The sequence below is a fragment of the Mustela nigripes genome, chromosome 4 (genome assembly GCF_022355385.1).
Source record: "Mustela nigripes isolate SB6536 chromosome 4, MUSNIG.SB6536, whole genome shotgun sequence".
Classification (NCBI taxonomy): domain Eukaryota; kingdom Metazoa; phylum Chordata; class Mammalia; order Carnivora; family Mustelidae; genus Mustela; species Mustela nigripes.
In genome coordinates this window covers 94711347-94737942 of record NC_081560.1, presented here as the reverse complement: position 1 = coordinate 94737942, position 26596 = coordinate 94711347, and the positions used below count along the sequence as shown (strand labels likewise).

General features: G+C 48.1%; 1 protein-coding gene across 1 annotated transcript in view; it reads right to left on the bottom strand.

The window, feature by feature from the left end:
* The window catches only part of ABCA13 (ATP binding cassette subfamily A member 13), a 319855-nt gene extending 297842 nt beyond the window's left edge, over positions 1-22013 (bottom strand). The window contains exons 1-3 of the mRNA XM_059397601.1: positions 21864-22013; positions 3998-4091; positions 58-181 (exon numbers count right to left, since the gene is read on the bottom strand). Coding sequence (XP_059253584.1) covers positions 58-181; positions 3998-4091; positions 21864-22013 — 368 coding nt within the window. The remainder of the gene's footprint in view (positions 1-57; positions 182-3997; positions 4092-21863) is intronic.
* Between the last annotated feature and the right edge of the window lie 4583 nt (positions 22014-26596).

Here is a 26596-nt window from a genome sequence, read left to right as displayed (position 1 = left end):
GCAAAGCATCCCGCCCACTCCCGTGAGTTCCGAAGGCGGCGCGTGTGTTTCTCTTACCGCAAATGGCGCTCCGTCGGGCCCACATAGCTTGTGTTCCTGCAGGCTGAGCCTGTGTTGCAGAGAAGGGCCTGAACAAAGGGGAACACGCCTCGGCTGGGCAGGTCCCGGGCTTGCAAAAAACCTGAGAGTCGAGGCAAGGAAGAAACTAGTTCACACAACCGGGACCAGACATCAATGCGCATTCGTCAGAAGGGTAGTGTCTTAGACAGTGTTATTCTGTTATTAATCTTGTAATTAATTTAAAGGATTGGGGATGCCTGCATGGCTCCCTCCGTGAAGCGTCTGCCTTGGGCTCAGATCATGATCCTGGGTTCCTGAGATCGAGTCCCGCATCAGGCTCCCTGCTCAGTGGGGAGCCTGCTTCTCCCTCTCCCTCTGTCCTTTCCCTGCCCCATTCATGCTCTCTCTTGCTCTCTCTCAAACAAAGACATTAAATCTTTAAGAAAATACAAAAATAAAAGTCAGAGAGCTCAAAGAAGTGAGAGGGAGGGAGACAGGAAAGGAAGGAAGCCTTCCTACGGAGCAGCTCTCCCGGGATCCACGCTCACGCTGCAAGGCGTGGCCTTAGAACACCAAGATTCATCAGGTCGCTGTATTCCCTGCTCTGCCCCCTCTCCAGCCCTGCCTCCAGATACAGTGCTCCCTAGACACGCACGGGACGGAGGTTGTTAAAGATCATATCTAGTTGTTAAAGATCATATAACGCAAAGAAGCTTAAGAAAAGTGGATAGGATGCAAGGGTTTTCGGGACAAATGCTGCCACAAGGCACCTGGCTTGATCATGCGTGGGCCATCCGTGTCCCCCCGCCCTGCCCGCTCTCCAGGCCCCCGATGGTTGGACGGCAATGGTGGGGATGCTGAGGAGTGTGGGCAGCTTGGAAGTTCCTGATCTAACAGGAGCAGCTCGTAGAACCGGGGGAAGGCTTTCACCGTGAATCCAGTTTGGTCCGGGAAAGGATCATGCTCTCCAAGACAGGGAGACGCACGATGCCCAGGGTTCACTCAACATGACGTTTGACGTGCAGAGGACAGTCAGTAATCACTGGATGTGTGAATCCATGAACGAATGAACAAGCAAACGAATGAATGAATGAACAAAAATGAATGATCAGGCTTTTAAGCTAGACAGGCAAATGGAGATCTTAGCTAACACAAGGCTCAGTGCGCTAAGGAGACCAGACAGAGATGTGGGGTCACAGCCCCAGCTAGTAGGAAGAAGCATGTTTCCCGACTGTGATTTCTGGGTCCTCCCTGCCTCAGGGACATGTGTCAGGAACGGTGGCCCCCACAGCGGGTGCTCAGCGGGTCAGCAATAGACGACTCTAGTCCTGGACGTACTTTGTCTCCAAGACTAGCAACCTGGCGTGGGGACTGTGGGAAGAGTGGGGGAGGGGTTATGAATATGTCGGTCCCCTCTTGTAGGTCAAGCCCTGTGCTGGGACACTCACAACTGGCTTTCTCACTGAGTCCTCCGGACAGTTCCGGAAGCCGGTAAAATTCGCTTCTTGTCACGGAGAAGAGACTCCCCGAAGCGAGCTCACGTGCCCACGTCTGCACAGCCCGGGGGTGGCAAGGTGAGGCTTCCAGGCGTGGTCCTTCCGGGACTGTGGCTCCCGGGCCCCCTCGAGGCTCTGACAAAGCCTTCTCCTCCCTGCCATCGCTCACCGGCACCCACGTCTCAGAAGCATCTTCAGGGGTCTCCTCGCCACTTTCTGGCAGGGACAGTGTTCCTGATGACCACGGCCGGACCGGGTGTCAGCAAGTAGTCAGATAAGGAACATCACAGGCGGCTCCTCCCGTGGGGCCACCGGGACTGACTAGCGGACGTTGTACTGTCCTTTCAGTGCTGTTACTGACATTAAAACACTCAAAAACATTTTTCCACTGTTGCCTCAGGCCCATCCCTCAGGTCTTCACGCTCCAGGGTCTCGGGCTCCCACGTGCCCTTAGGGGTTGACCATCCTCGGCAGCAAACAAAGCCTTTGAAGGATGTGACCTGCGTGTGTACTCCTCCAGCCCCGTCCTGCTTCTCGGGCGTTGGGACTCCTTTTGGTCCCACTTCTCCCCAGGCTGCTTGCCCTGCCTGGCTCTTTCCTCTCCTGCACACCTCAGTCCAGCAAAGTTTCACGGGCCAGTTCCCCGGTAGCCTTTCCCCACATGGCTTGGCCACCCGCCCTCTGGACTCACGTGACACTTTTGCCACTGTACTGTACTCGTCTGGCCCAAAAGCAAGTTCCAGAAGGACAGGGAGAATGGCTTGTCCACTATGCTATCCTCAGCAAGGCCTTGGACATGACCGGCCCACAACGCGTGGTTGCCCAATGAGTAAATAAATTATTTTGGATAGTGACATAAAGCCCATTCCTTTTTTTTTTTTTTAATATTTTATTTCTTTGACAGAGAGAGAGAACACAAGGAGGCAGAGAAGCCGGCAGAAGCAGCATCCAGCTGAGCAGGGAGCCCGACTTGGGGCTCGATCCCAGGACCCCGGGATCATGACCTGAGCTGAAGGCAGATGCTAAACCAGCCACGCCAGTTCATGTAACATTTTCAGAATTAACCACAATATCCATATTTCCAGTGGCATAAATCCAGTAGAAAGAAAACGAGTCGTCATTTCTCAAGCGGCAATGCTGTTAAGATTTCAAACCAGACAAACAAAGGGTCTTTTTGATAAAGTTCCTGAATCAGAGGAAGTTAGTCAGTAATGGGTTATCAGTGTGTCACCACCATCATTTTCACCTCCATCATCACCACCTTCATCACCATCAACACCTTCAACACCATCATCATCATCACCATCACCATCATAACCATCACCATCACCATCACCACCATCTCACCATCACCATCACTGTCATCGTCATCACCGTCAGCATCATCATCATCACACATCATCACTATTATCAGCATCACCATCATCATCACCATCATCATCACCATCACCATCATCACCATCACACATCATCCACCACCATCATCACCATTATCATCACCTGCATCACCATCACTATCATCATCATCACCATCACCGTCATCATCATCACCAGTATCATCACACATCATCACTATTATCGCCATCACCATCATCATCATCATCATCACCACCATCACCATCATCACCATCACACATCATCCATCACCATCACCATCATCATCATCACTGTCTTCATCATCACCAGTATCATCACACATCATCACTATTATTGCCATCACCATCATCATCACCATCATCACCACCATCACATCATCACCATCACACATCATCCACCACCATTATCACCATCATCATCACCATCATCACCATCATCTTTATCATCTCCGTCATCTTCGTCATCACTATCATCCCCACCTCCATATAATCACCATTGCCATCAGTATCATGCTGGCAAACTGTGAAATGTATCTCCCACTTTTCAAAGAGATTTTATTTGTTTGAGAGAGAGAGAGAGCATGAGCAGGGGGAGGGATATAGGGAGAAGCAGATTTCCCACCAAGCAGGGAGCCCAATGTAGGGCTCGAACCCAGGACTCCAGGATCACAACCTGAGCTGAAGGCAGACACAAACTGACTGAGCCATGCAGGCATCCCTGTATCTCCCACTTTTACGGTGTCTTCTCCTCTTTGCATGTTCATGAGAGCATAGAAACCTATGGCCCAAAAGGCAGTTTAGTTAGAGGAATAAATCTCTCTGCCAGATGAAGCAGACATGTGTGAATTTTATTCTTAAGAGAAAAAATAAATAAAATGATGGTAAACTGGCATGACCCCAGAGATACAGCTATGATGACATTACAATGAATATTCACTCATTCCACTCTTCTGAGTCTATAAAGTCTATAAACTCTTCAGAGTCTATAAAGAACAGAGAAAGAGAGCTGCACTTCTTTTCTCCAGAGCTCCGTAGTTCAAAAAGCACAGCGAACGTGAGACTTACAGTTGTCTCTGTGTCTGGGAGGTTCTTGAAAGCGTAGCACTGTCAGAATCATGAACAGGATACATGGCCAAAAGAATTCAGCAAGAGAAAGGACCTGCAGAAGATATTAAAAAAAAAAAAAATCAGAGCTTGAGTAAATTCCTAATTATGGCAGTATCCTCCGTTCCTGCAGGACGGCACGCTGGCCAGGCCAGGCCTCCTTTAAAGGAGGCCATCATCATCCCAACGGTGCATCTCTGAGAACAGTCATTTGAGACAGGAGCCCACCGAAGAGGCCCAGTTCATTCATCACCACATCCAGCCCCATGACAGTGACCTCCTTAGAGTTCTCCCAAAAAGCACGTCTTCCAAGTCTTTCTTCTTTCTCTACATTCCTATTTTATGACAAGATCTCATGGCATTAAAGAAATTAAATAAGTAACTTCAATCATACTACTCATATTCTAACAAATTTACTTTTTTTTCTTTTCTTTTTTTGTTTTTAAGTGGGCTCCACGCTGGGCCCAACATGGGGCTTGAGCTCACAACCTTGAGATCAAGACCTGAACTGAGATCAAGAAGCAGACACACAACTGACTGAGCCACTGAAGTACTCAACATTTTTCTAATTTCTTGAACATTCCTGACTTTTCCATCCAATAGACATTTTCCTAAAGATGGCAGTGGCACACACATTGTCTAAGTATTTTCCTTTTTTTTTTTTTAAGATTCTTGTTCATTTATTTATTTGAAAGAGAGACAGAAAAAGCATAAGCAGAGGGAGGAGCAGCAGGAGAGGGAGAAGCAGACTCCACCCTGAGCAGGGAGCCCAGCACAGGACTCAATCTCATGACCCCAAGATCATTACCTGAGCCGAAATAAAGAGTCAGACACCAACCTACTGTGCCACTCAGGTGCCCCTTCTGAGTGTTTTCTAGTGTTGCCACACAAGGTTCATAACTAACATTTTACTGGTTGCGTAACCTTCTTACCAAATGGGCATACTGTAAGTCACATTCTCCCACCAGTGAATATTTTTTATCAGTAATTTTTCTTTTGAATTGTTTTCTCAAGATTGGAACAAATTCCTAAAATTCAGATAATTGGAGTCAAATCTTTTCACATAGATAACAAAAGATCTATAGATAAGGGGCCACGTGGGTGGCTCAGTCAGTTGGGCATCTGCCTTTGGTTCAGGTCATGATCCCAGGGTCCTAGGATCAAGTTCTGTGTTGGGCTCCCTGCTCAGAGAAAAAGTCTGCTTCTCCCTCTCCCACCACCTGCCATTCCCCCTGCTTGTACTCTCTTTCTCTGTCTAGTAAATAAATAAAGTCTTTTAAAAAAAAAAAAAAAGGAGCTACGGAAAAGGATTGCAATAACTTGCATAGCCTTGAATCTTTAAAGTAAAAAAGAAACAAAAAAACAAAAAACAAACAACAACAACAACAAAAACCCACACAAGGATACATGGAATTTATTTAAGAAAGAAACACCCAAGGTATAAACCAGTGAAAAACTAATTAAGAGAAAATCCTCAGGCTGCCTGGGTGGCTCAGTTGGTTAAGCAACTGCCTTCGGCTCAGGTCATGATCCTGGAGTCCTGAGATCGAGTCCCGTATCAGGCTCCCTGCTCAGCGGGGAGCTTGCTTCTCTAGCTGACCTCTCTCCTCTCGTTCTCTCTCTTTCTCTCTCAAATAAAGAAATAAAATCTTTTAAAAAGAGAAAGAAGATCCTCAGTTATCACTAGATCATTCTTACTGTCATCATTCTTCCCTTGATTTTACGCTGGATAATGTTCTCCTGCAGACTTCCACTCCTGTCCTTCCACAAACACAGAAGTGTATAACCAGACAGAAAGTAGGCGAGGCATCCAGTAATGCATGAACAAAAACTTAACATCTGCAGGTTAGAAAGTTAAGGATGCTCAGCCGAACAGTAAAAAGGGTCATTTCAAACATGAAGTTATAACACTTTGAGCCAAAATGAACTTCTCGTGTCTTCGGTTTCTTTGCTCTCTGAACAGCCTGTCCCAATTCCTCCCTGCAAGGAAACAGCCTCTAATTGCATCCAGGTTGGGTGTATGAGGACAGAAGCCATAAAAACAAAACACAGGTAGAAAAGGTTTCAATCCTTACTGTAATTAAAGAAAAAAAGAGGGACCCACTGGGTGGCTCAGTTCGTTAGGCGTCTTGACTTTGGCTCAGGTCATGATCCCAATGTCCTGGGATCGAGTCCCACATCGGGCTCCCTGCTGAGCACAGAGTCTGCTTCTCCCCACCTCTTTGCCCCTCCCCCCTACTTGTGCTCCCTCACTCTCACTCACTCTCTCAAATAACTAAATAAAATCTTTAAAATAAAAAATAAATAAATGAAAAAGAAGAAAAGAGATCACCGTCTTTGAAACAGTTCCTGGAGTAATACTCCTCATGCCAGCAAGTGTGTCATTATGCAAAGTTTCTGACCAATTACTGATTTCAGTATCATAGTCCCAAGAAGAGGGAAATCGTCTGCAGGAGGCCACCCTCTGACTCAAAGGATGGTAATTACACCAGAAGAGAGGTCAGAGCATTCAGAAGACGCCAGATCGTTAAGGTCACCTTGTTCATTCTCTGCTAACAAATAATCCTTTCCTGAAGTCTGGGAGTAGAGCTGTAGTGGGGGGGATTTCCTGATTAATTCTGAACACAGGTGTGCAAAGCAGAAAACGTCCCCAAATTCAACAATGACTGGACAGAATTAAGAAGGATAAATACATAATGAATTTGGGGGGGGTGGTTAAAAATTTTTAAATGACATATGGCAGCCATTTTTTTTAGACAGAGAGGTAGAAAGAAAACAAAATGGTTTGGACCCAACATCCATATAACAACTTCTGATGTTATACATAATTACATACATGCTTGGTTAGGAAATTCAAAAAGTACAGAGAGAATACAACCATTCTCCCAAAGGAGAAATTCTCTGAACAGTTTCCTGAATTCTTTTTTAAAAACCTATATCAGCAGGGCACCTGGTGGGGTGCAGTCATCTAACCATCCAACTCTTGGTTTTTGGCTCAGGTGGTGATTGTGGGGTGGTGAGATCGAGCCCCACATCGGGCTCCACACTCAGTGCAGAGTCTGCTTGGGATTCTCTCTCCGTCTCCCTCTGCCCCTCCCCCTTGCATGCTCTCCCTCTCAAATAAATAAACGCATCTTAAAAAATGCATACACATAGGTAATGTTTTGGGGAACAATTTTTCGTATCAGCCCTTATAGATCTACCTCATTGTTTTTACTTTACTCATTTATTTTTTTAAGATTTTATTTAATTATTTGTCAGAGAGAGAAAGTGTGTGCACAAACGGGGGGAGCAGCAGGCAGAGGGAGAAGCAGGTTCCCCACTGAGCAGGGAGCCTGACTCAGGGCTCAATCCCAGGACCTCAGGATCACGACCCAAGTCAACGCACTTAATTGACTGAGCCACCCAGGTGTCCCCACCTCATTGTTTTTAAAAAGTGCCCAATAACCTACTATAGAATTTAACTTATTCAACCTACCACCTATTTATGGAAACTTACAGAGTCTTCTGTTTGGGGACATCACTGTCATGAATTTCTGCACACGTTTGGCTGACTTCTGTAAGTCTCTTTATGGAGTACCACTACCAAGTGAGACCACTGAGTCGAAGTGTGTATGATGTTTAATTTGCATAGCCACAACCAACATGCCCTCAGTAAAAGCTAAACCAGCCACCTTTCCTCTGATCCCACACTCAGTAGCACCCGAGATTAATAGGCTTTTAAATGTCTGTCCATGTTTTATCAAACCAAGATGCAAAAAGAATTTTTCTTTAAGTATTTAGGTCAAGCATTTCATGGATTAGTATATAATAATTCCTTGTCCATTAATTCTCATTCTTCCCTGTATCCATGTTTCTATTATATTCATACACACACACACACACACACACACACCTATATAGAACGAAAGTTTACAGTCAGACACAAAACAGGCTAGACAGTCAGTAATGCACGAACAGGACTCTATACAGGTCAAGAATTTGAGGACACTCAGTCTAACACTAAAGAGAGAGTCTTACTGTTTCAGAGCCCATTCAATGCATTTTTTCTTTCTGCCTTTTTTTTAAGATTTTATTTATGTATTTGACAGAGAGAGAACACAAGCAGGGGGAGCGACAGAGGGAGAGGAAGAAGCAGGCTTCCCACTGAGCAGGGAGCCGAATTTGGGGCTGGATCCCAGCACCCTGGATCATGGCCTGAGACAAAGGCAGATGCTTAACCGGCTGAGCCACCCTGGCACTCCCGGCCTTTTTTTTTTTTTTTTTTTTAAACTCATTTGTGCATCATTGTTTCTTCTTCTTTTTTTTCCCTATTTTCTTTTTGAATTGAAGAATTCCTTAATTGGTCCTTTGTTGGCTTAAAGTATTGCAAATATTTTCTCCAGTGTCTTATTTGCCTTCTTATTATCAAAATCTCTGATGCAATCCATGTATCAATCTTTTCATTTCTAGCACCTGGATTTTCTTTCTCCTACACGGAAAGACCACCATCATTTAAGGGGCCTTGTCACAGAAGAATTAAAATAGGCGGTAAGCAGCCATGAAGCTACTTACCCCTCCCACGCTCAAGTCAAAGGGGGATCTCCAGTTTCAAATGGAAATAACATTGTCAAAAAATATAAAACTCCACATCGTATACTTGAGAAGTTTCTTGGCGATCTTGAAATAAAACAGAACCCTGGTTAACTTCAAAAAACTGTATTGGGTCTCTGATTACAAGCCCATCCCCGGCTGCTCGGAAAAGCCCAGGTGGGAAAAACCTCCCATTGTTCGGAATTTGAAATAACTCCGCTCAGAAGCAAAGTCTCTGAACAGCGGGTTCTGCTGTGTCACTGCCCATTGTGAGCGCGTGAATCGCCGCCTTTCATGAGACTGTTTCTCTGGAAGCTTGCAGAGGCTGCCTGCTCTCGCTCATCACAGCTTTGTATCACGCTCTTCATCTGGTCTGTCCTCATCATCCCGGAGTCTTGTCTGACATTTCTTTTTCTTTTTTTTTTTTTTTAAGATTTTATTTATTTATTTGACAGACAGAGATCACAAGCAGGCAGAGAGGCAGGCAGAGAGAGAGGGAGAAGCAGGCTCCCTGCTGAGAGAGAGCCCGATGCGGGGCTTGATCCCAGGACCCTGAGATCATGACCTGAGTTGAAGGCAGTCTTTAACCCACTGAGCCACACTGGCGCCCCTTGTCTGACATTTCTCATCCCATTCCTGCTAAATGGGAAGGCTTCCCACCGTGGCCCACACCTCAGGTCCACCAGGAGTGGTTCCCTGCACTAGGAAGGGCCGAGAACAGAGCACACTCGTGTTGTCCAAGGCTCTCAAGAGCAATCAGATGGGGAACCCGTCTATGCTCGTAAACCAGCAGCCCCCCAGTCACGTAACCTCACATTAGAGTCCTGGGCCAGAAGCTCCCACCAGGAGATAGAAGAAGTGTCCGGTTCTGTGCCCCGACCTCCACATCCGAAGTGGCCCTTACCACGACTTCCATGGATGGCCCTCCTTGGTTCCTAAAAGCACGGCAGAAGGGCAGTGGCATTTGCTGAGACCTTAGCATTCCATACACAGACACGTATGCATAAAATATGGACACTTCCTTACAAACGTTCTCTCCTCCCAGACAAAAGGAGGGGAGAAAAAGAAAAGAAGGTAGAGGAGAAAGACAGATGACATGTCTTTCCATAATACAAAAAGTACAAAAATGCCAAGGAACAAGTCTGGAGCAGATCAAGCAAGCCCACGACAGGTCAGTCCTGACTCAGCCCCACACCTCCAAAGCTGTAATGTTGCAACCTGCAATCCCAGGACCCCGGCCCCGACACCCGCATCTGTGGGGTGAGCAATCTCAAGGCGTCGCCTCTCTCCCTCTGGCAGGAGTCAGGGAAATGTGGCTGGGCACGAGAAATGCAAAAGAGAAATGAGCAATGAGCTTGACTCCATTGGAGAAGCTTCCACGGCTTCACATAATCAGGTGGAAAGAATCCAGAGCTGGAGAACCATTTCCCCAACTGGATGCAATGAACGTGGCTAAAACACTGGACAAAATCCCAAACCAGAGCACAGAGCCCATCTGGTGCAACAGTGTCTGCATATCCTCTCACTGGCAGCCTGGCCTCCTGCCCGTCTCCACTCTCATCCCAACCATCCCTCCTGCACAGAAAATCGGCCCATATAGGGTGTCTTCAGAGACTGCGCTAGAGTTTGAGGGAGAAATCAAACCGGCCTCAGATTTACGGAAAAGAGAGTTGAGAACAGATATAACACCCGGCTGAGCTCTCCAAGAATGAAACAGATTAAAAGGAAGAACGAAACAGCTGTCTAAATATTCCGGAGAGAAAGAAACAAATAAGCAAACCAAAGTCATAAAGCATGACCGGGAAGTAAACAATGCAAAGAAAATGAAGAAGTTCTTTACAACCACTTCATAAAGAAAAACAATTTAATAAGAACATTCAGAAAACAAGAGCTCCAAAAAAATAAATAAAAAGACAGTAAATGAAAAGAGAGGTTGCAGAGCTAATGAACACATAACAATGACTGAATCATCGCTGCGTAATTCTAAATGATTCAGAAACCACACAAAAAGAAGAGACGCCGGTTAAATTTTGATTTCTGCATTAGAGGATCAGTTTGAGATAACAACAGTGATTTTCTTTAAATCATTTTTAAAGGTAGGACTGTAAACACAGAAGAGCATCCCTGAAGTAGAGAATCCAGCAAAATGTGACAAAAAATACTCCCAGAGATAGAATACAGGAGAACTTTTTGGAAATAGAGAAGAGTTTATCTGAAGACGAGAAGACTATGCTGTATTTCGGGGGGGAAATTGAAGCGATAACTGAACCATGGCTCTTGAACTCCAAAGACAAAGGAAGGATACCACAGGAATCCAGAGGGGCAGAAAAAAAAAAAAAAAAAACAAACAAACAACTCATTAACAAGTAGGGAAAAAATCAGTCTAGCCTCAAATACATCCCAATAGCATTCAGTGGTAGACGCCAGCGCATCAAAATGGGCAAAGTTCAAAGAGAAAGTGTGATAAAAATATGATAACCAACGAAATTGGCCCTTAAGTGTGAACCAACATACATATATTCTCTATCATAAAAAGAAAAAACACCGATCATTCATTAATCATGAACCCCACGGGGGAAAATCTTGGCAATGACACCCAACTAAAATAAAAGTGGGACAAATATTAAAATCCAATAATGTCACTTCTGTTTCCAAAAGCACACTGACTAGAAACATCAGGACTCCTGCCACGAGAACACGGTTTTTGTCGCATTGTTGGTCTTCCAGAGTGATCTCCAGAGAACAGGGACAAGGAGAGGGACCATAAATAAATAAATAAATAAATCAAAAAGAAGATTGAAGGAGCGCCTGGGCAGCTCAGTGGGTTAAAGCCTCTGCCTTCAGCTCAGGTCATGATCTCAGGGTCCTGGGATCGAGCCCCGCATCGGGCTCTCTGCTCAGTGGGGAGTTTGCTTCCCCCTTTCTCTGCCTGCCTCTCTGCCTACTTGTGATCTCTGTCTGTCAAGTAAATAAATAAAATCTTTGGGAAAAAAATAAAAGAAGAAGAAGATTGAAGTCCTTACTTGAATCTTTAAGTGTAAGATATAGTGAGAGAGGAGAGTCCCTTCAAGGGGAATGGAGGGGAGGCAGGCAAGGCGATATTCAAATAACAGATGGCTGAGAACTTTCCAGAACATACAAAAGACACAAATCCATTGGTAAAGGAAACATAACACTTGCCAGGAAACACAAACCCACTGTAAAATTCACCACGCCTAAGTCCGAGGAAAGATTTCAATAGCAATTCAAGATATAAAGCCACACTACCTCAGAGAAATGGTTGGACTTGCCAAGAACTTATCAATAGCAAGAAACGAGAAGAAGTTAAATATCTGTAGGTGGCTTAGAGAAACTCGATCAATTTAGAATTACGTACCCAGAGAAATGACCTCTCAAGAGTGACGGCAAAAGAAAATTTTCAGTGAATTAGAAACCGAGTTATCCAACCAGAGACCAACGCTAAAGAGCTTTGCAAATAATAGGCTTAGATTTCAAAAAATGCTTGGATTAAGCTCACTGTTTGAAAGACAAGTATTTTCAGGTTTCATTTTTTTAAAACTATCTGTTATTCGGAACAAATAAAATTAGACTATAAGGACACCGACCGGTTGAACTACAAAGACAAAAAAGAAGGGTGTTTGCCCGGCTCATTCAGTGCAGCATGTGACTCTTCACTGACTCTTGTCACAGGGCCATGAGTTTGAGCCCTGTGTTGGGGGTGGAGCCCAGTTAGAAAGTAAATTAAATAAATAAATAAATAGAACTATTTCTTTTTTAAAAAAGCAAGAGATGAAAAAGACATGCAAGGTAAATATTAAAACTGGCTGGTGAAATCATACAGGAGGCTTTAAGACAATGTTCTTAGGTCTAGAAAAAATCACTATATAATAATGGAAGTTTTAGAATAGGAAGATGAAATAATTGTAAGCATTTATAAGCCTATTAAGTATCCTCAAGAAATACGAAAAACAAGTGATAGAAATACAGAAAGAGAATTACAGGGGCACCTGGCTGGCTCTTGTCAGTGGACTGTCCAACTCTTGATTTCAGCTCAGGTCATGATCTCAGAGTTGTGGGATCGAGCCCCGTGTCGGCTCCGTGCCGATCGGGGAGTCTGCTTGGGATTCTCTCTCTCCCTCTCCCCCGTTTGTGTGCACATTGTCTCTTTCCGTTTAAAATAAATAAAATCTTTAAATAAAAATAAAAATGGGGGTGCCTGGTTGGCTTAGTCCATTAAGCATCTGCCTTCGGCTCGGGTCATGATCCCAGGGTCCTGAGATTGAGTCCCGCATTGGACTTCCTGCTTAGTGGGGAACCTGCTTCACCCTCTCTCTCTGACTCTCTCTTACTTTAGTTCTCTTGTGCACATTCTCTCCCTCTCTCAAATAAATAAATAAAATCTAAATAAATAAATAAATAATTTTCGAAAGCGTTCAGGCTAATTGTTTTTGAGAAGATAATTACATACATGAGTCAAGAGGTGTGCTCAACTGGGGGTTGTGCATAACCAATGAGTCGGGAACACCACATCAAAAGCTAATGATGTACTGTGAGGTGACCGACACAACACAATTTAAAAAAGAGAGAGAGGTGTGCTCAACAACGCTTCTCTTATCTGTGAATAGAAAAAACGTAAGTCATGCAAAAAAATAAACAGGACAATGGATCATTAAGTTGCTGTGCACTGGAGGAATAAAAGTCAGTGTATTTTTTTCAAAGATTTTATTTATTTGAGAGAGAGAGAGAGAGAGAGCACTACTGGGAGTGGAGGTGGGGCGGAGGGAGGAAGCAGGCTCCCCTCTGAGCAGGGAGACGGATGCAGGACACGATCCCAGGAACTTGGGATCATGACCTGAGCCGAAGGCAGATGCTTCACCGAATGAACCACGTAGGCACTCACTTGTGTATTTTTCATTCATTCATTTGTCCGTTTGTTCATGCATTCATTCATCAGGAAGTGTGCTCATCCCGTGCGTGGGACTCTTCTGGGGACACACGCATCAGGATGACCAGGCCCTGCCCTCCTATCCTATCCAGAGCCCTGCACCTTCTACAAGCTTGTGCTCTTCCATTATTTCAGCCATACAACAGCCAGTGAGGTAGGTAATTTTTTGCCAGTTTTCCGCATTGGAGATCGAAATCATCAGTATTTTGCCCTACATCCTGGACCTAGTCTGAAGTAGATGGTGGACTGAACCGCAGGCCTCAGCATGAAATAGATGCTCCTCCATCTTCTGGGAATGGAACATCTGGCAGGTGCGGTTCCATGAAGCTCATCCTTAAATCCTCCTGGTTGCTCCGGCAGCAAGGGGTATCGTTTCTAACCGAAAGCCACAAAAAATAAAACACCCCCAGTACAAAAATGAGAATTAGCAGTGAATCAAGGAGGAAAGAGGGCTTTCCAGAAGGAGAACGTGGTCACGAGACCTACTGGCCGGGCAAGGAGGAGGCATCACAAGTTTAGAATATCACGGAAGCTGGAGCAAAGCGTGTAATTAGTCTGCTCCCTGGTCTGTGCAGACAAAGGGCTTTGCAGAGAGTGTGAAATTCTATTGTGTCTCTTTGGGGTGCACGGAGGGCCTCCGGATGCCAGCCTTTCAGGAGAGGAGACTTTCCCAGAGGTATTATGAGGTCCCAGCTATAAAACAGTGCCACAAGAGCAGCCCATTGCCACTGGGAGCTGTGACTCCCCAGACCTCTCCGTCGGTGTCCAAAATCCCCCCCTAAGGGAGTCCCTGCAAATCTTTGAGCTAGCCACTGAGTTAGCCAGGACGGAACAAGATGCGCCCTCTCTCTCACTTCCCTTGTTTTGGGGTTTTGTTTGTTTGTTTTGCTTTGCTTTTTACTGTTATGGCTTTTTAAGCTTTATACTGAAAAACACTTGCTTTTCCTTTCACACTCTTGCATCAAACATTCATATGGTGCCTACCACGGCTGTCCAAAAACAGACTTGACCACGTTTTAAATACATGACAAAGTAACCTGAGGCAGAGAAGACCATTGCATGGCGGTGGCGGGGGGGCGGGGGGAGTCTGGCCACCTGAATTCTAGGATGTAATTTTTATAAAGATAAACTAAAGCTTTGCAGAATACCCCCAAGTGTACCTTAAGTAGGTAGAAGTCCAAAACAGAGAAAACTCAAATCTAATGAAACCAGTAGCGAGGGGACTGTCGATCCGACCTGTGGGTGAATAAAACATGCTTCTTGCAGGGGCGCCTGGGGGGCTCCGTCGTTAAGGGGCTGCCTTCGGCTCAGGTCATGACCCCAGGGTCCTGGGATCGAGTCCTGCGTGGGCCCCCTGCTCAGTGAGGAGTCTGCTTCTCCCTCTGCCTCCACCCCTCCTCACTCGTTCTTTCTCAAATAAATAAGTAAAATCTGTTAAAATTTCAAAAAGTACTTCCTGCAGTTTTGAAACTCTAAAAGACGTGTTTGAAGGAAAAAGGAAAGGTGAGGTGGCAAGATACACAAACGGAATCTGAGCGATGGAAATACAGAAACCAACCAATGAGAAAGGCAGCAAGGTCTCCACGACCTCCTCCCAATTATGGAATTGGAAAAGAATTGGATGAGCAATTTATTATTTTCTTTAATATTTTATTTTTAAGTCATCTCTACACCCTACGTGGGGCTTGAACTCACCACCCCGAGATCAAGAGCCACACGCTCCACCGACTGAGCCAGCCGGGTGCCCCTTGGCCATTTTATATAAGAGAAAATACAGAAAATATGTTCCTTCTTACAGTAACCTTTCAAAAGAGAAGATTGGATTAAAAAAAAAAACCTTCATATGCCCCTGGACATGGATGAAGTGGGCCGGCAGAGACCACAGGTACCCACGTCGTAGGGCCACCGCGGGCCGGCAGGACACAGCACCGGACACACCAGCTGGCACCATGTGACCTGCACATCCCTTCTGAGAGGAAGTCGGTCGGCGGGTAGCATGACCCACAGCGATGGAAGGTAGTGTGAGGGCTTTTGGCTCAGACGTATCATTGTGTGGAATTTATTCTAACGTCATTGTGTTTGGGGCCAAAGAAAGGCCCCGAACTCAGAAGCCCCCTGAGGGCATACACAGCACTGTCTGACCTTCCATGTGGGTCCCTCCTAGCAGCCTCGTGTCCCACACACAGCCGGGATCCCTAAGTCTGGGACAGAGGACAGGATGGGTGGCGGGGACACACCTCCCTGCCTCTTTCCCCTCGTCCCTAAGGAGTGTTTTCCAAACGGAAGCTCTCGGGTGCACAGGTTAGACTCTGCCAGAAGGTCCAGCTTCGAGCCCGCAGGGTGAGAGGAACCTGTGAGGGCCACCTGGGACAAGCCCTGGCTGCCTGGTCCAGGCCACCAGTGACCAGGGTAGGGCTGGGCACAGTGGGGTCCCTCCCTCGGGTGCGTGTTGGCTGATTCAGCCCAGGGGAAGAGGTGGTGGGTTGGGGGGTAGGTAGGCACAGCTGAGTGGCAAATGCAGAGCTGACCTCGGAGGCCCAGGGTGATAAAACGAACATGCTTCCCAGGATACTACCTGGGCCTCCAGTACAGTCTCTCAAAACAAGCTGAGGGGCCCTTGGCCCTGGTCTCTGGAGGGATTGTTATCAGGAAGTTGGTTTGGCTCGTGTTTGTGAACCTTTCTTGTAACTGAAAACCTGGGCTTATCTGAGATCAAAGAGAATAAAGCAGGGAAACTCCAGGTTTCCCAACCAAGACGGACATTCCTGGGTAAGGAGGAAACCCCTGTGTGGAAAGGAGGAGGACCCTGGTTTTGGAGTTTCGGTCATGTGCTTGTAGCTGCTTTTGTTTTGTTTTTGTTTTTCGTGGAAGTCACACAGACCCCCATTCTAAACAAAATCTAGGGGCCCCTGGCTGGCTCGGCCCATTAAGTGTCTGCCTTCTGCTGGGGTTGTGATCCCAGAGTCCTGCGATCGAGCCCCACATTGGGCTCCCTGATTAGCAGGGAGCCTGCTTCTCTCTCTCCCTCCACAGCTCCCTCTGCTGCTCCCCCTGCTTGTGCTCGCTCTCTCCCTCTCTCAAATAAATCAATAAAATCTTAAAAAAAAAAAATCTTCCAGAACTAGCTTTTTGAGGAGCTCGCCATTTTCCTGCCCTTATGTAGGTCATATTTTCAGCAGAAAAGCAATAGAAACAGAGTTTTTTTTTCCTCTCCACCCTGACAAACAAACACATTGGGAAGAAAGAAATTGCATGCCTTTTTCCTGAAACCCAGTTTGTTTTCTACACATTTGAAAGGCTGGGTTTTCTCAGGCGCCTGCGTGCCTCAGTCGGTTAAGCGTCCCACTGTTGATTTCTACTCAGGTCATGATCTCAGGGTCATAAGATCTGCACTCAAGAAGTTTGTCATTTTCCCTCTGTTCCTTCCCCTGCTCGCTCGCTCTGTGTGTGTGTGTGTGTGTGTGTGTGTGTGTGTGTGTGTCAAATACATAAATAAAATCTTTAAAAAAAAAAAGAAAGAAAGAAAGACAGACAGACAGACTGGATATCTTTGGGTTTTTAAACTTGGACCTCGATGCAAAGCAGAAGAACACTTTTGAACTGTCTCATCTCCCCTAATATAAATCTATCCTATTTTGTAAAAGATTTTATCTTTACATAATCTCTACACCCAACAGGCTTGGACTCAGAACCCAAGATCAAGAGTCATGTGTCCCACCAACCAAGCCAGCCAAGGGCGCCTTTCTGCTATTTTTTTTTTTTTTTAAATATATGACTGTGGCATGTTATCAGGAGCCAGCCTTCAGTCTTTTTTCCAACCTGCCTAGCAAAGAGGTCAGCTCTTACCCTTTGGGCCTCCGGTTCCAACAAACACTCTTATAGGCCTTTATAGCGAACCTGACAACAAGTAACCGGTACACTATAATTACACAAAAACCAGCCAGCATCCATCTCTAAGACCTGAACAGTCTGCAAAAGAAGTAAGAGCTACTTTACTCCAAGGACTTTACGGCTGTGACTTCCTCCAAAGTCAGAAAAATACAGACTTACAGCTAGCATGCTGTTTCCAAAGTGAAATTGTGTTGGGACACTAGGTTAGGTTGGTAGCACTTGTTGGGGTGGACAAAACTCAAAGATCTCAGGAAAGGAAGACACACACACACACACACACACACACACACAACAGTTCGGAGGTCTACAGTCGCTGAAACTTGGCTGGAGAATTGGTTCTTCATATGTGGAACCAAAACAGTGGTTTCCCAAATGGCCGGTGGTTTCAAGGACCTGCCCTAACAGACTTGACCCCGTTGGGTGGGCTCACTAGGAGCTCTCCCATGGGAGCAGGGAGGAAGGAGTTGGAGCCTGGCTTTGTGCTGAGTGGGGAGCCTGCCCGTATGCAGCCAACCCAGCCTCGGGGCTTCCTGGGGGCCGGGCCAGAAGGAGCAGCTCTGGTGAAGACCCCATCACCCTTTTCTGTGTCTAAGAGTGAGTGTGTTTTCTGCCAGATACTTGGTCCTTGAAAGCAAGAGTACAGGGCTTCGTGGGCACGGAGGGTTCTGGGGTGGGGGCGGGTCTCTCCGCAGGGGAAAGTGGCTCCTGTTTGACTAGGTGGTACAGGGAGTTTCGTGATTTCCATCATCTCCCTCTCACCCCCAGTGGGGGGTGGACCACACTGTTTTAGGACAATGCTGTCCTTGCATCAAAGTATACTCCGGTCCCCCCTCCACTAGCCCAAGTCCTCAGCAAAAGTTCACCAAACCAAGCTTCGCAGTTTTCATTAAAGGAGGGGGGAACCAGAAACGCAGAGCAGAGTATGACTTTAAGACATACGGGAGACTCCGAGAACCATCCCCACTCTGTGACTGAGGGGCAGACTGGGGAAGCGGTGCCATCCACTTGCACAAGTGAAGGGTCAAACCCCCTCTTAATAAAACACAGGAAACCCCCCAGAAGCTGCAGAACAAGGATACATCCTGTTCTTTCTTTTCACGGTTGTTATTAAATTATTAAAGTGAGAAGCAAAGCATCAGACTCATTTACATTAATACAAAATGCAAAAGTACACCTATAAAGTCACAGGGCAGGGCTCCCGGCCAGTGGCCAGTGGCTGTCTGCCAGTGTTGCCCAGGTTGCTTGGAAACGGCCCAGGTGGGTGCTCCTGAGGGTCCCTGCTCTGGACGTGTCCAGCCCAGTGCCTTTGCCTCTGACCCGGAAACCAGCTGCAAGAAATTCATTCAAGGGAAATACCCTAACAAAGATGTGTCTGTCATGCAGAATGAAGATGTCAGCCCCAACAGTAGGAACCAGGAGGAACCTTACTGCCCAGAGTAAGGAAACGCTTGAATAAATTATGTGTATTCTGGGCACCTGGGTGGCTCAGTGAACTCAGTGTCTGCCTTCAGATCAGGTCATGATCCCGGGGTCCTGGGATCGAGTCCCACATCGGGCTCCCTGCTCAGCACGGAGTCTGCTTCTCCCTCTCCTTCTGCAGCAACCCCTGCTTGTGCACTCTCTCTCTCTCTCTCTCTCTGTCAAATAAATAAAATCTTTTTTAAAAATCAGGTGTATCCAACTGGTGAACTATCTTTCAATAAATGCAATAAATATGAAGACCAAACAGAAACTTTGGAACTGTTGGGTTTCCATGCGAAGTGAAAGCAAAAAGCAAAAGGCTGTGATTTTCATTATTTAAAAATATCACACTACCGGGGCGCCTGGGTGGCTCAGTGGGTTAAGCCGCTGCCTTCGGCTCAGGTCATGATCTCAGGGTCCTGGGATCGAGTCCCACATCGGGCTCTTTGCTCAGCAGGAAGCCTGCTTCCTCCTCTCTCTCTCTCTCTGCCTGCCTTTCTGCCTACTTGTGATCTCTCTCTGTCAAATAAATAAATAAAATCTTTAAAAAAAAATAAAAAAATAAAAAAAAAAAAAATAATAAAATAAAAATATCACACTACCGACGCCTAATGACAAGAAAAGGCCAAAGTAGTAGCAAGCGCATTCGGATAATAACATTTTTAGAGGGTTTTCAAAGTGTTTCTTATTGCTACAGCGTCCTTTGTGCAATAGATAAAAATCAGGAGAGAAAAAATAAGTGATATTAAAATAATTACAGAAACAGTCATCTTTTTCAAGGCATTTTCTTTCGCAAGAAGAGTAGGAAATCAGCAATCTCTGAAGCGAAGTGTGAAGACAGAGAGGAGGCTATTATTCATGCGTTCTATACTATTCTACTTTTCCTGGCCTCAAATGTCCGTAATAAGGTGTTTTCTAAAAGAACTATAATAGGGACGCCTGGTGGCTTGGTCGGGTAAGCGTCTGCCTCGGGCCCAGGTCCTGATAGCAGGGTCCTGAGATGGAGTCCGCATCGGGCTCCCTGTTCAGCGTCGTGCCGGCTTCTCCCTCTGCTCCCGACTCTTGCTCTCTCTGTCCCTCTCTCTCTCAAATAAATAAATAAAATCTTTTTTAAAAAATCAAAAATAAAAGACTACAATAATAAAACATAATGAAATGAAGATGAAATGTAAAAGCGCCTCTATAAATTCATGTGTATAAAAAAAAAAATTCAAGTTTTTACAGAAAGTGTCAAAGCCACCCGAGGTTCTGATCTGCATTTCCCTGATCATGGTTCCTTCCGGTGTGTTTGTCCTGCACACAGGGCCCGCTCCTTATTCACTACGGGAACATCATCTCCAGACCCTGTGACGTTGCCCGTCTTGGCAATGCCATGCTGAACAACTTTGTGCAAGTGTCATTTCCCATTTGCGCAGGGACATCTGTGGGATCTATCCCCAGAAGGAGCTCATCAAATAGGTAATTTTCCCCACTGCTTTCCTGGGTCCCGAGCTCTAGGCAGGGCACACCTTCGTCTGCTTCACCAAGCACCGAGCACCCAGCAGAGATGCCGGAAGTCCCACACCGCTTTCTTCTTCCCTCTCTCAGCCAATATCTACTAAACACCTGTTGTGCTCCAGGCACCGTCTGGGCACTAGGGACTACCCTGGCGAACACATCAGAATGAAACACCCCACTCCCGGGGATCTGAGATACGAGGAGGTCTCCATCACAGGGTAACAAGTAAGTGAGCCGGTGCTATGTCGTAAGGGGAAAAATACTACAGAGAGAAACATGGCAAAGGAGAGGATGGACGCATGGTTGGATAATCAACGCGTTGAGTGTTTCTATCTGATGCGCACACTCATCTCGGCAGCATCAAACCAAGACTGTGTTTAACCCCCAAAGCACCTGAGGCTGCGAGGTAGATGGTCCCTCTGCACCCATACCCACCCCCTCGGGCTAATACACAGAAAGCAGAAATTGTGGTACCTGGCCAGTTAATTTCATCCAACACGTTCTATAGTAGAAACGAGAGGCTCAGCCCTCAAAACCTATGTCCATAGAACAGATTCATTAACTGAAAAACACCTACACAGACCCCAAGCCAGGAGTAATAAAGGACAGAACGCTCGCTTGTTGGTTCCTGATCCTCAAACTTTTGTGCAAATTCCCCACCCAAGTCGTGCGAACGCTGAAGAAAGAAAACACCTTTCCTGACATTCGCCTTATTTGGGGGCAAGAACGTTCTAGATAATGAGAAGTTGGCAGAATGAAACCCAGGGTCGGTTACTGAACATCTTCCAACAGCAGAGTGGGTTAGCGGGGCAACCCCATAGGCTGTGTGGACCTTAGAGTTCGAGAAGGACCTGTCCCTGCTGGAGTGACGGGGACACGCGTCTGTTTCAGTCTGGCGGAATGAGAAGTAAAGGAGAGGTCGCTGGCCAGATAGGCAGGCGATTTCTGCATCTTAAAATGTGAACTTACAGGTGTTTATGTAACAGTTAGCACAAGGCTGGTCTGAGCCATTCCCATCCACTCTGGAGCGCCTCCCTGTCCTTTGGATACAGCTCCAAAAAGCTGAGAATTAACAGGAGGGGACGGCTCGCGCCAGCTCTGGAGACAGCCACCACAGCCTCCTGTCCTGGGGCTGCAGTGTGGGGACCTGTAACCTACTATTAGGAATTATACCTTCCACTGGAGGGATCTGCAGAGGCTCAGAAAACACGGGCTGTGGTTCAAAATCCACATTCATTTTTTTTTTTTTTTTTTAAGAGTTTTTCTCATCTAGCCCCTTTCTGACAAGGCGGCAGCCTGGTTGTGACAGTTTGGCTACTTGGGCCCTGGATGACCCAGCCTCCCCCCAGATCCCCGCAGGGTGGGGCAGACAGGCCAGACCAGCACCCCCTCATCTCCTCTGATCCTGCCCCCACCCCTATTCCTCACCTCCCGGATCCCAGGCAGGCAAGCTGCACTCACCGGGTGCCTGAGTCTGCAGAGCCAGTTCTTCCAGAGCAGGGCTACGAACTGGCGCCTCACCGGCCCCATGCCCGCCCTCCTGCGCTGGGTCAGGAAGCCAGAGTAGCGCGGGCTTATATCTTCAGATCCGGGAGAAGGCCGGGCGCGCATTAGTCAATCCCAACAAAAGTGAGTGATGCAAGACAGATTACTGGTGGCTGAGCGCGGCGGGCATCGAATGTCCCTCTTGTTCTGTTGAGAAATCTTGCCTTTTCACGGGCTGCCCGCCGCTGTTGGGAGGGTTGGGTTACTGGGGGCAGCCCCAGGGGCCATTTCCGTTGTGCGCGCGTTTCCAAGAGCGCACACCGCTGGGGGCGAGGGGCGGGAAACCCCGGCGCCCACCGTCGCGCCGACCCCTCGGTCCTGATGTGAATTGCCTGGAATCTTCCTCTCCTCCCGTGACTTTTCAGCTATCACAGGAGCCGTCAACCAGAGCCTTTTCCATTTCGGAGGCCCCCGGCAGGGAACCAATCAGAGGGAAAAGAGATGGAAGCCCCGTGGGTGTCCCCGGCAACAGGGCAGGATGGCTCAGGTCAAGGACAGCCCAGCGCGTGCACACTCGCACCCCTGTCCCCCCAGGGTCCGTGCTTCCAGGAGGAGGCTCCGCAAGGAGGGTCCCATCAGCCTTTGCTGGGGGCCTGCGAGCAAACCTCAGATGACTGGCTGAGACAGGAGCGGTCAGCCACTCTCCCGTCTGCCCCTGATCCCGGCGGAGGGGGCTCTCTGGCACCTTCCCAGAGCGGGCAGGACTCAGCAGGCCTGAGGGTCCCTCCCCCGGCTGAGTCTTGCATACGCCACCTCCTCAGCCAGCCTTCGGGAGTGAGCAGGGAAGGGCTTGCTCCACCCGCCCAGAGGCCGAGGCTCCCAGGTTCCTGTTTCCCCCAGCTGTGGTCAGAGGGATGTCAGGCAACCAGAACCCTGTGGTCTTCCATGCCATAAAGCAATTTCCACAAGCCAAAAACGCTCCATCAGTGGCTTTGGCAACAGGAAACAGGGGCACAGGCTTCAGCAAAGGGATTGACTCAACGACCCCATCACATTTTTTAAAAGAACACAGTTTAAAAATTGCATTCTGTTATCGGTTCTGTATTTCGCAGCACCAGAGGGAGGGCCGGACTGGCCGCGTGGGGCCCAGCGCAGGAAGCCCACGCACCACGCCGCCCTTGGCTCTCACCCCTCCAGCCACGTCCTGTTCCCCACGGGTGGATACCCAGGCTCCCTCTGCAGACAACACACTTCACAGCACCAGGACCGTCGCCACTTGTTTTTAAAACTCCAGGACAATGAAAAGCCCTAACTATGGTTTTTGTTTTTGTTTTCGTTTTCCATTTTATGTTTGCAACAGCCTTTTTTTTTTTCTTTTCTTTTTTTTTTTTTTTTTTTTTCCACAGACCTGCACGACTCTGTGCCCTGCTCTGGTGGGGGAATATGCCGTGACCATAGTCTTCCCAGCACCATTGTTCCCATGAGGATGGGCTGCGACACATAACAGTTTCCCATGATACCAGAAATATGTTTCATTTTGTTTCATTTCATTTCATTTTAGAGGGAGAGAGCGCGTGTGTGCGTGGAGTGGGGTGCGGAGGCTAGGGGGAAGGAGTGAGAATCCCAAGCAGACTCTGTGCTGAGAGACGCGCCTGACGTGGGGCTCGATCCCATGACCCTGAGATCACACCTGAGCTGAAACTAAGAGTCAGATACTTAACTGACTGAGCCCTCAGCTGCCCCTCAAAAAGGACACTTGAGCATCTCTACTCTAGGTATGTACCCCAAATCGTTGAAAGCAGGGACTCAAACGAGAGCACGTGCACAACACTATTCACAACAGCCAAACGTTGGAAACCACCGGCACTAGGTGCTACCCAGGGATGGAAACGTCCAGGATAGATAAATCCATGCGCAGAAAGCAGACGGCAGGTGCCAGGGCCTGAGGAGGGAGAGACCCAAGGAAGAACTGTAAGTAGGTGTGGGCCCCTTCAAAGATAATTACTTTTAGTCATCTCTGCACCCAACGTGGGGCTGGAACTCGTGACCCAGAGATCAGGAGTCGCACGCCAGCCAGGCGCCCTGCGAGTTTGCCTGCGGGGTGAAGACAGTGTTTTGGGAACGAGGGAGAAGGGAGGGTTGCACAACGATGGGAATGTACTGATTGTTCGCTCCAAAGGGCAGATTCTGAGTTAGGTGACTTTCTCCTCAATACATGATTTTCTAAAGTGCATTTCACCACCCATCTCTTCCCAGCCACGAGCCAGGCTCCCCTAAACACAGGGTACCCTGGACGGGTCTGCACCATGAGCCTGGCTCCTGACCACGCTCCTTCTTCATGTGTGCCCCCCGCTTTGTAAACTGTCACAGCGTGACTTCAGGCAGTGGCTGCTCAAGCCCTCCTTGGAGGAGTCAAAGCCAAGGTCTCCTCCCCAGTGGCCACTGCTGAGCGTACCTTCTTGGGGAGGCGGACATGGTCCACTCCATGGACTCTGGGCCCCGGCCCATTCCTGCTCTCACCACAGCATCGAAAGTGCCCCCTCAACCCCACACACAGGACTGGCACTCCAGGTGCTCAGAGGTTACGACCTGAGCACCACTGACTGGAGGAGGTCATCTGGAGGACGTGACCGCCAGCTGACGGATCAGAGGGACCCCGGCCATGGGAGACTCCTGACTCCCTCCCTATTTGGGAATATGTATCCCATATGCCTCCCCTGCTCTCAGAGGTTGCCCCAAGGACACGGCCCTGGGAGAGGGACAGGGTGTTGAGACCATCCATAGAATACACATGACTGAACCCCATCAAGGCTGCTTTAGAAACTCTAAGGTTTGGGGGTGGGGTGGAGATCTCATCTTGGGGAGCCCAGAACAAGCCTCGAGTGTAAGTTCCCCTGCTCCTTACGATGTGAAGTGCTGGGCTCGGGAGCAAAGGGTCAAGAAAGAATTCTGGAGGCATCTTCAATCCAAGAAAGATGTTTTTATTTAAGCACGGGACAGGACCTGTGGGCAGAAAGAGCTCCCCGGGGAGCATGAGGGGTGACCGATTCTATACTTTCAACTTGGGAGGGGTTTGGAATGAGTGTAAGTCTCTAAGGGATTTGGAAGCAAGATTTCCAGGACCTGGAGGGGCTACCTGTGGCTAGGACAAAGTCATTTACTACAGTCCAGTAAACCCTAAGTCATCAGAACCTTCAGATGTATATCGGGGGCCATATGCTTGGTGGGGGAGGATTGTTAACATGTTTCGTAGAGATAAAGGAAGTTTCCAAAGGGATTTTTACAGGATCTTGGAGATTGGGCTGAGGTCAGGCAAAGGCTGCCTTTTGCCTCTAGCAGAGTATTAACATCGAGGCAGCTGAGCTTCTGGAGGAAGGTCACTCTGCCTGTCCTGAAAATTTGTCAATGGGCTCTAAGTTACAAGGAAGTTTAATTTTTTTTTTTCTTTTGCCTTTGTTCTCCATGTTGTGGACACCCGCGCCCGCCCTTCTGCAGTGCTGCCTGGCGCTGAGCTCCGCGAGCAGGTGTCAGCTCTCACCCCCGAAGCCTGAGGCTGTGAACTAGCACAGCTCTGCCTGTCACCACCTCTGTCCCCTCCTGACCCCTTCCCCTTTCCCTAGGACCCCCAGGAGCCCTTTTGAACAATAAAAGAGGGCTGCTTGGGGGATGAAAGGGAGACAGAGTGGGCTGTAGCGGGGTGAGTGAGACAGTCAGGCTTCTGGGGCCCCGTGAGGCAGGGACAGACAGAGCACCACTGAGAGGTGGGCACCCCATGGCACTTCCACAGTGGGGTGCTAGGCGTTTCTCTGTTCCAGTCCAGGTTCCCCAAAGCAGGTGCACCTCCCCACTCTCCAGCCGGGGCCCTAGGGGACAGTGGGACAAAAAGATGGAAGGAGCCTGGATCCTGGGATCCCCACATGTGATGAAGCCCCCTGAGCAAGGACCATTCCATGGATGCTCCATGATCGGGACCCAAATGTCCCTGAGCCGAGCCATGGAGGTGGGACTTCTGCTAGTTAAGTGGTCGGTGTGCGGCATTCTCTCTGGAAGCATGCTCCCCCTCCTTCCCTTCCTGCCTCCCCATCCCCTGCTGGGGCCACAGGTCCCTTCGATGACCCCTGTCCGCGGCACTCTAGCAGCCTGGATCATGGTGGCCTCCTGCTGCCGCCAGGCCAGAAAGGAAGGAATGGCAACATCCTTACAGAAAGAGAGAAGGGGGAGAAGCCACGCCTGGTGAGGGAAGACGTATAAGGATGTCACCTGCTTGACCCCAGGAGCTGGCCTTGACCGCCCACCTCTGTCTTACGTCTCCCCCCAAGCTCTTCTTTCCGGCTTTCCTCCTAACTCGGGCCAAGGAAAACCCAAACCTGATGAGACCCCCTCCCTCACCCCCGCCCTGGACCATCCTGACTCGCACTACCCTGAGTCCCCTCTGGAATGACCTACAGTCACCTTCACCTCATTATATAACACACAAAAACTGCTCCAACAGGAATTAGGAAATGGAAACTTTCCCATGAAACCTACATAATGGGGCGCCCGGGTAGCTCAGTCAGTTAAGTGTCTGATTTCAGCTCAGGTCATGATCCCAGGGTCCTGGGATTGAGCCCCGTATCAGGCTCCCTGCTCAGTGGGGAGTCTGCTTCTCCCTCTCCCTCTGCCCATTCCCCCGCTTGTGCTCTCTCCCTCTCTGCCTCCCTCTCTCAAAT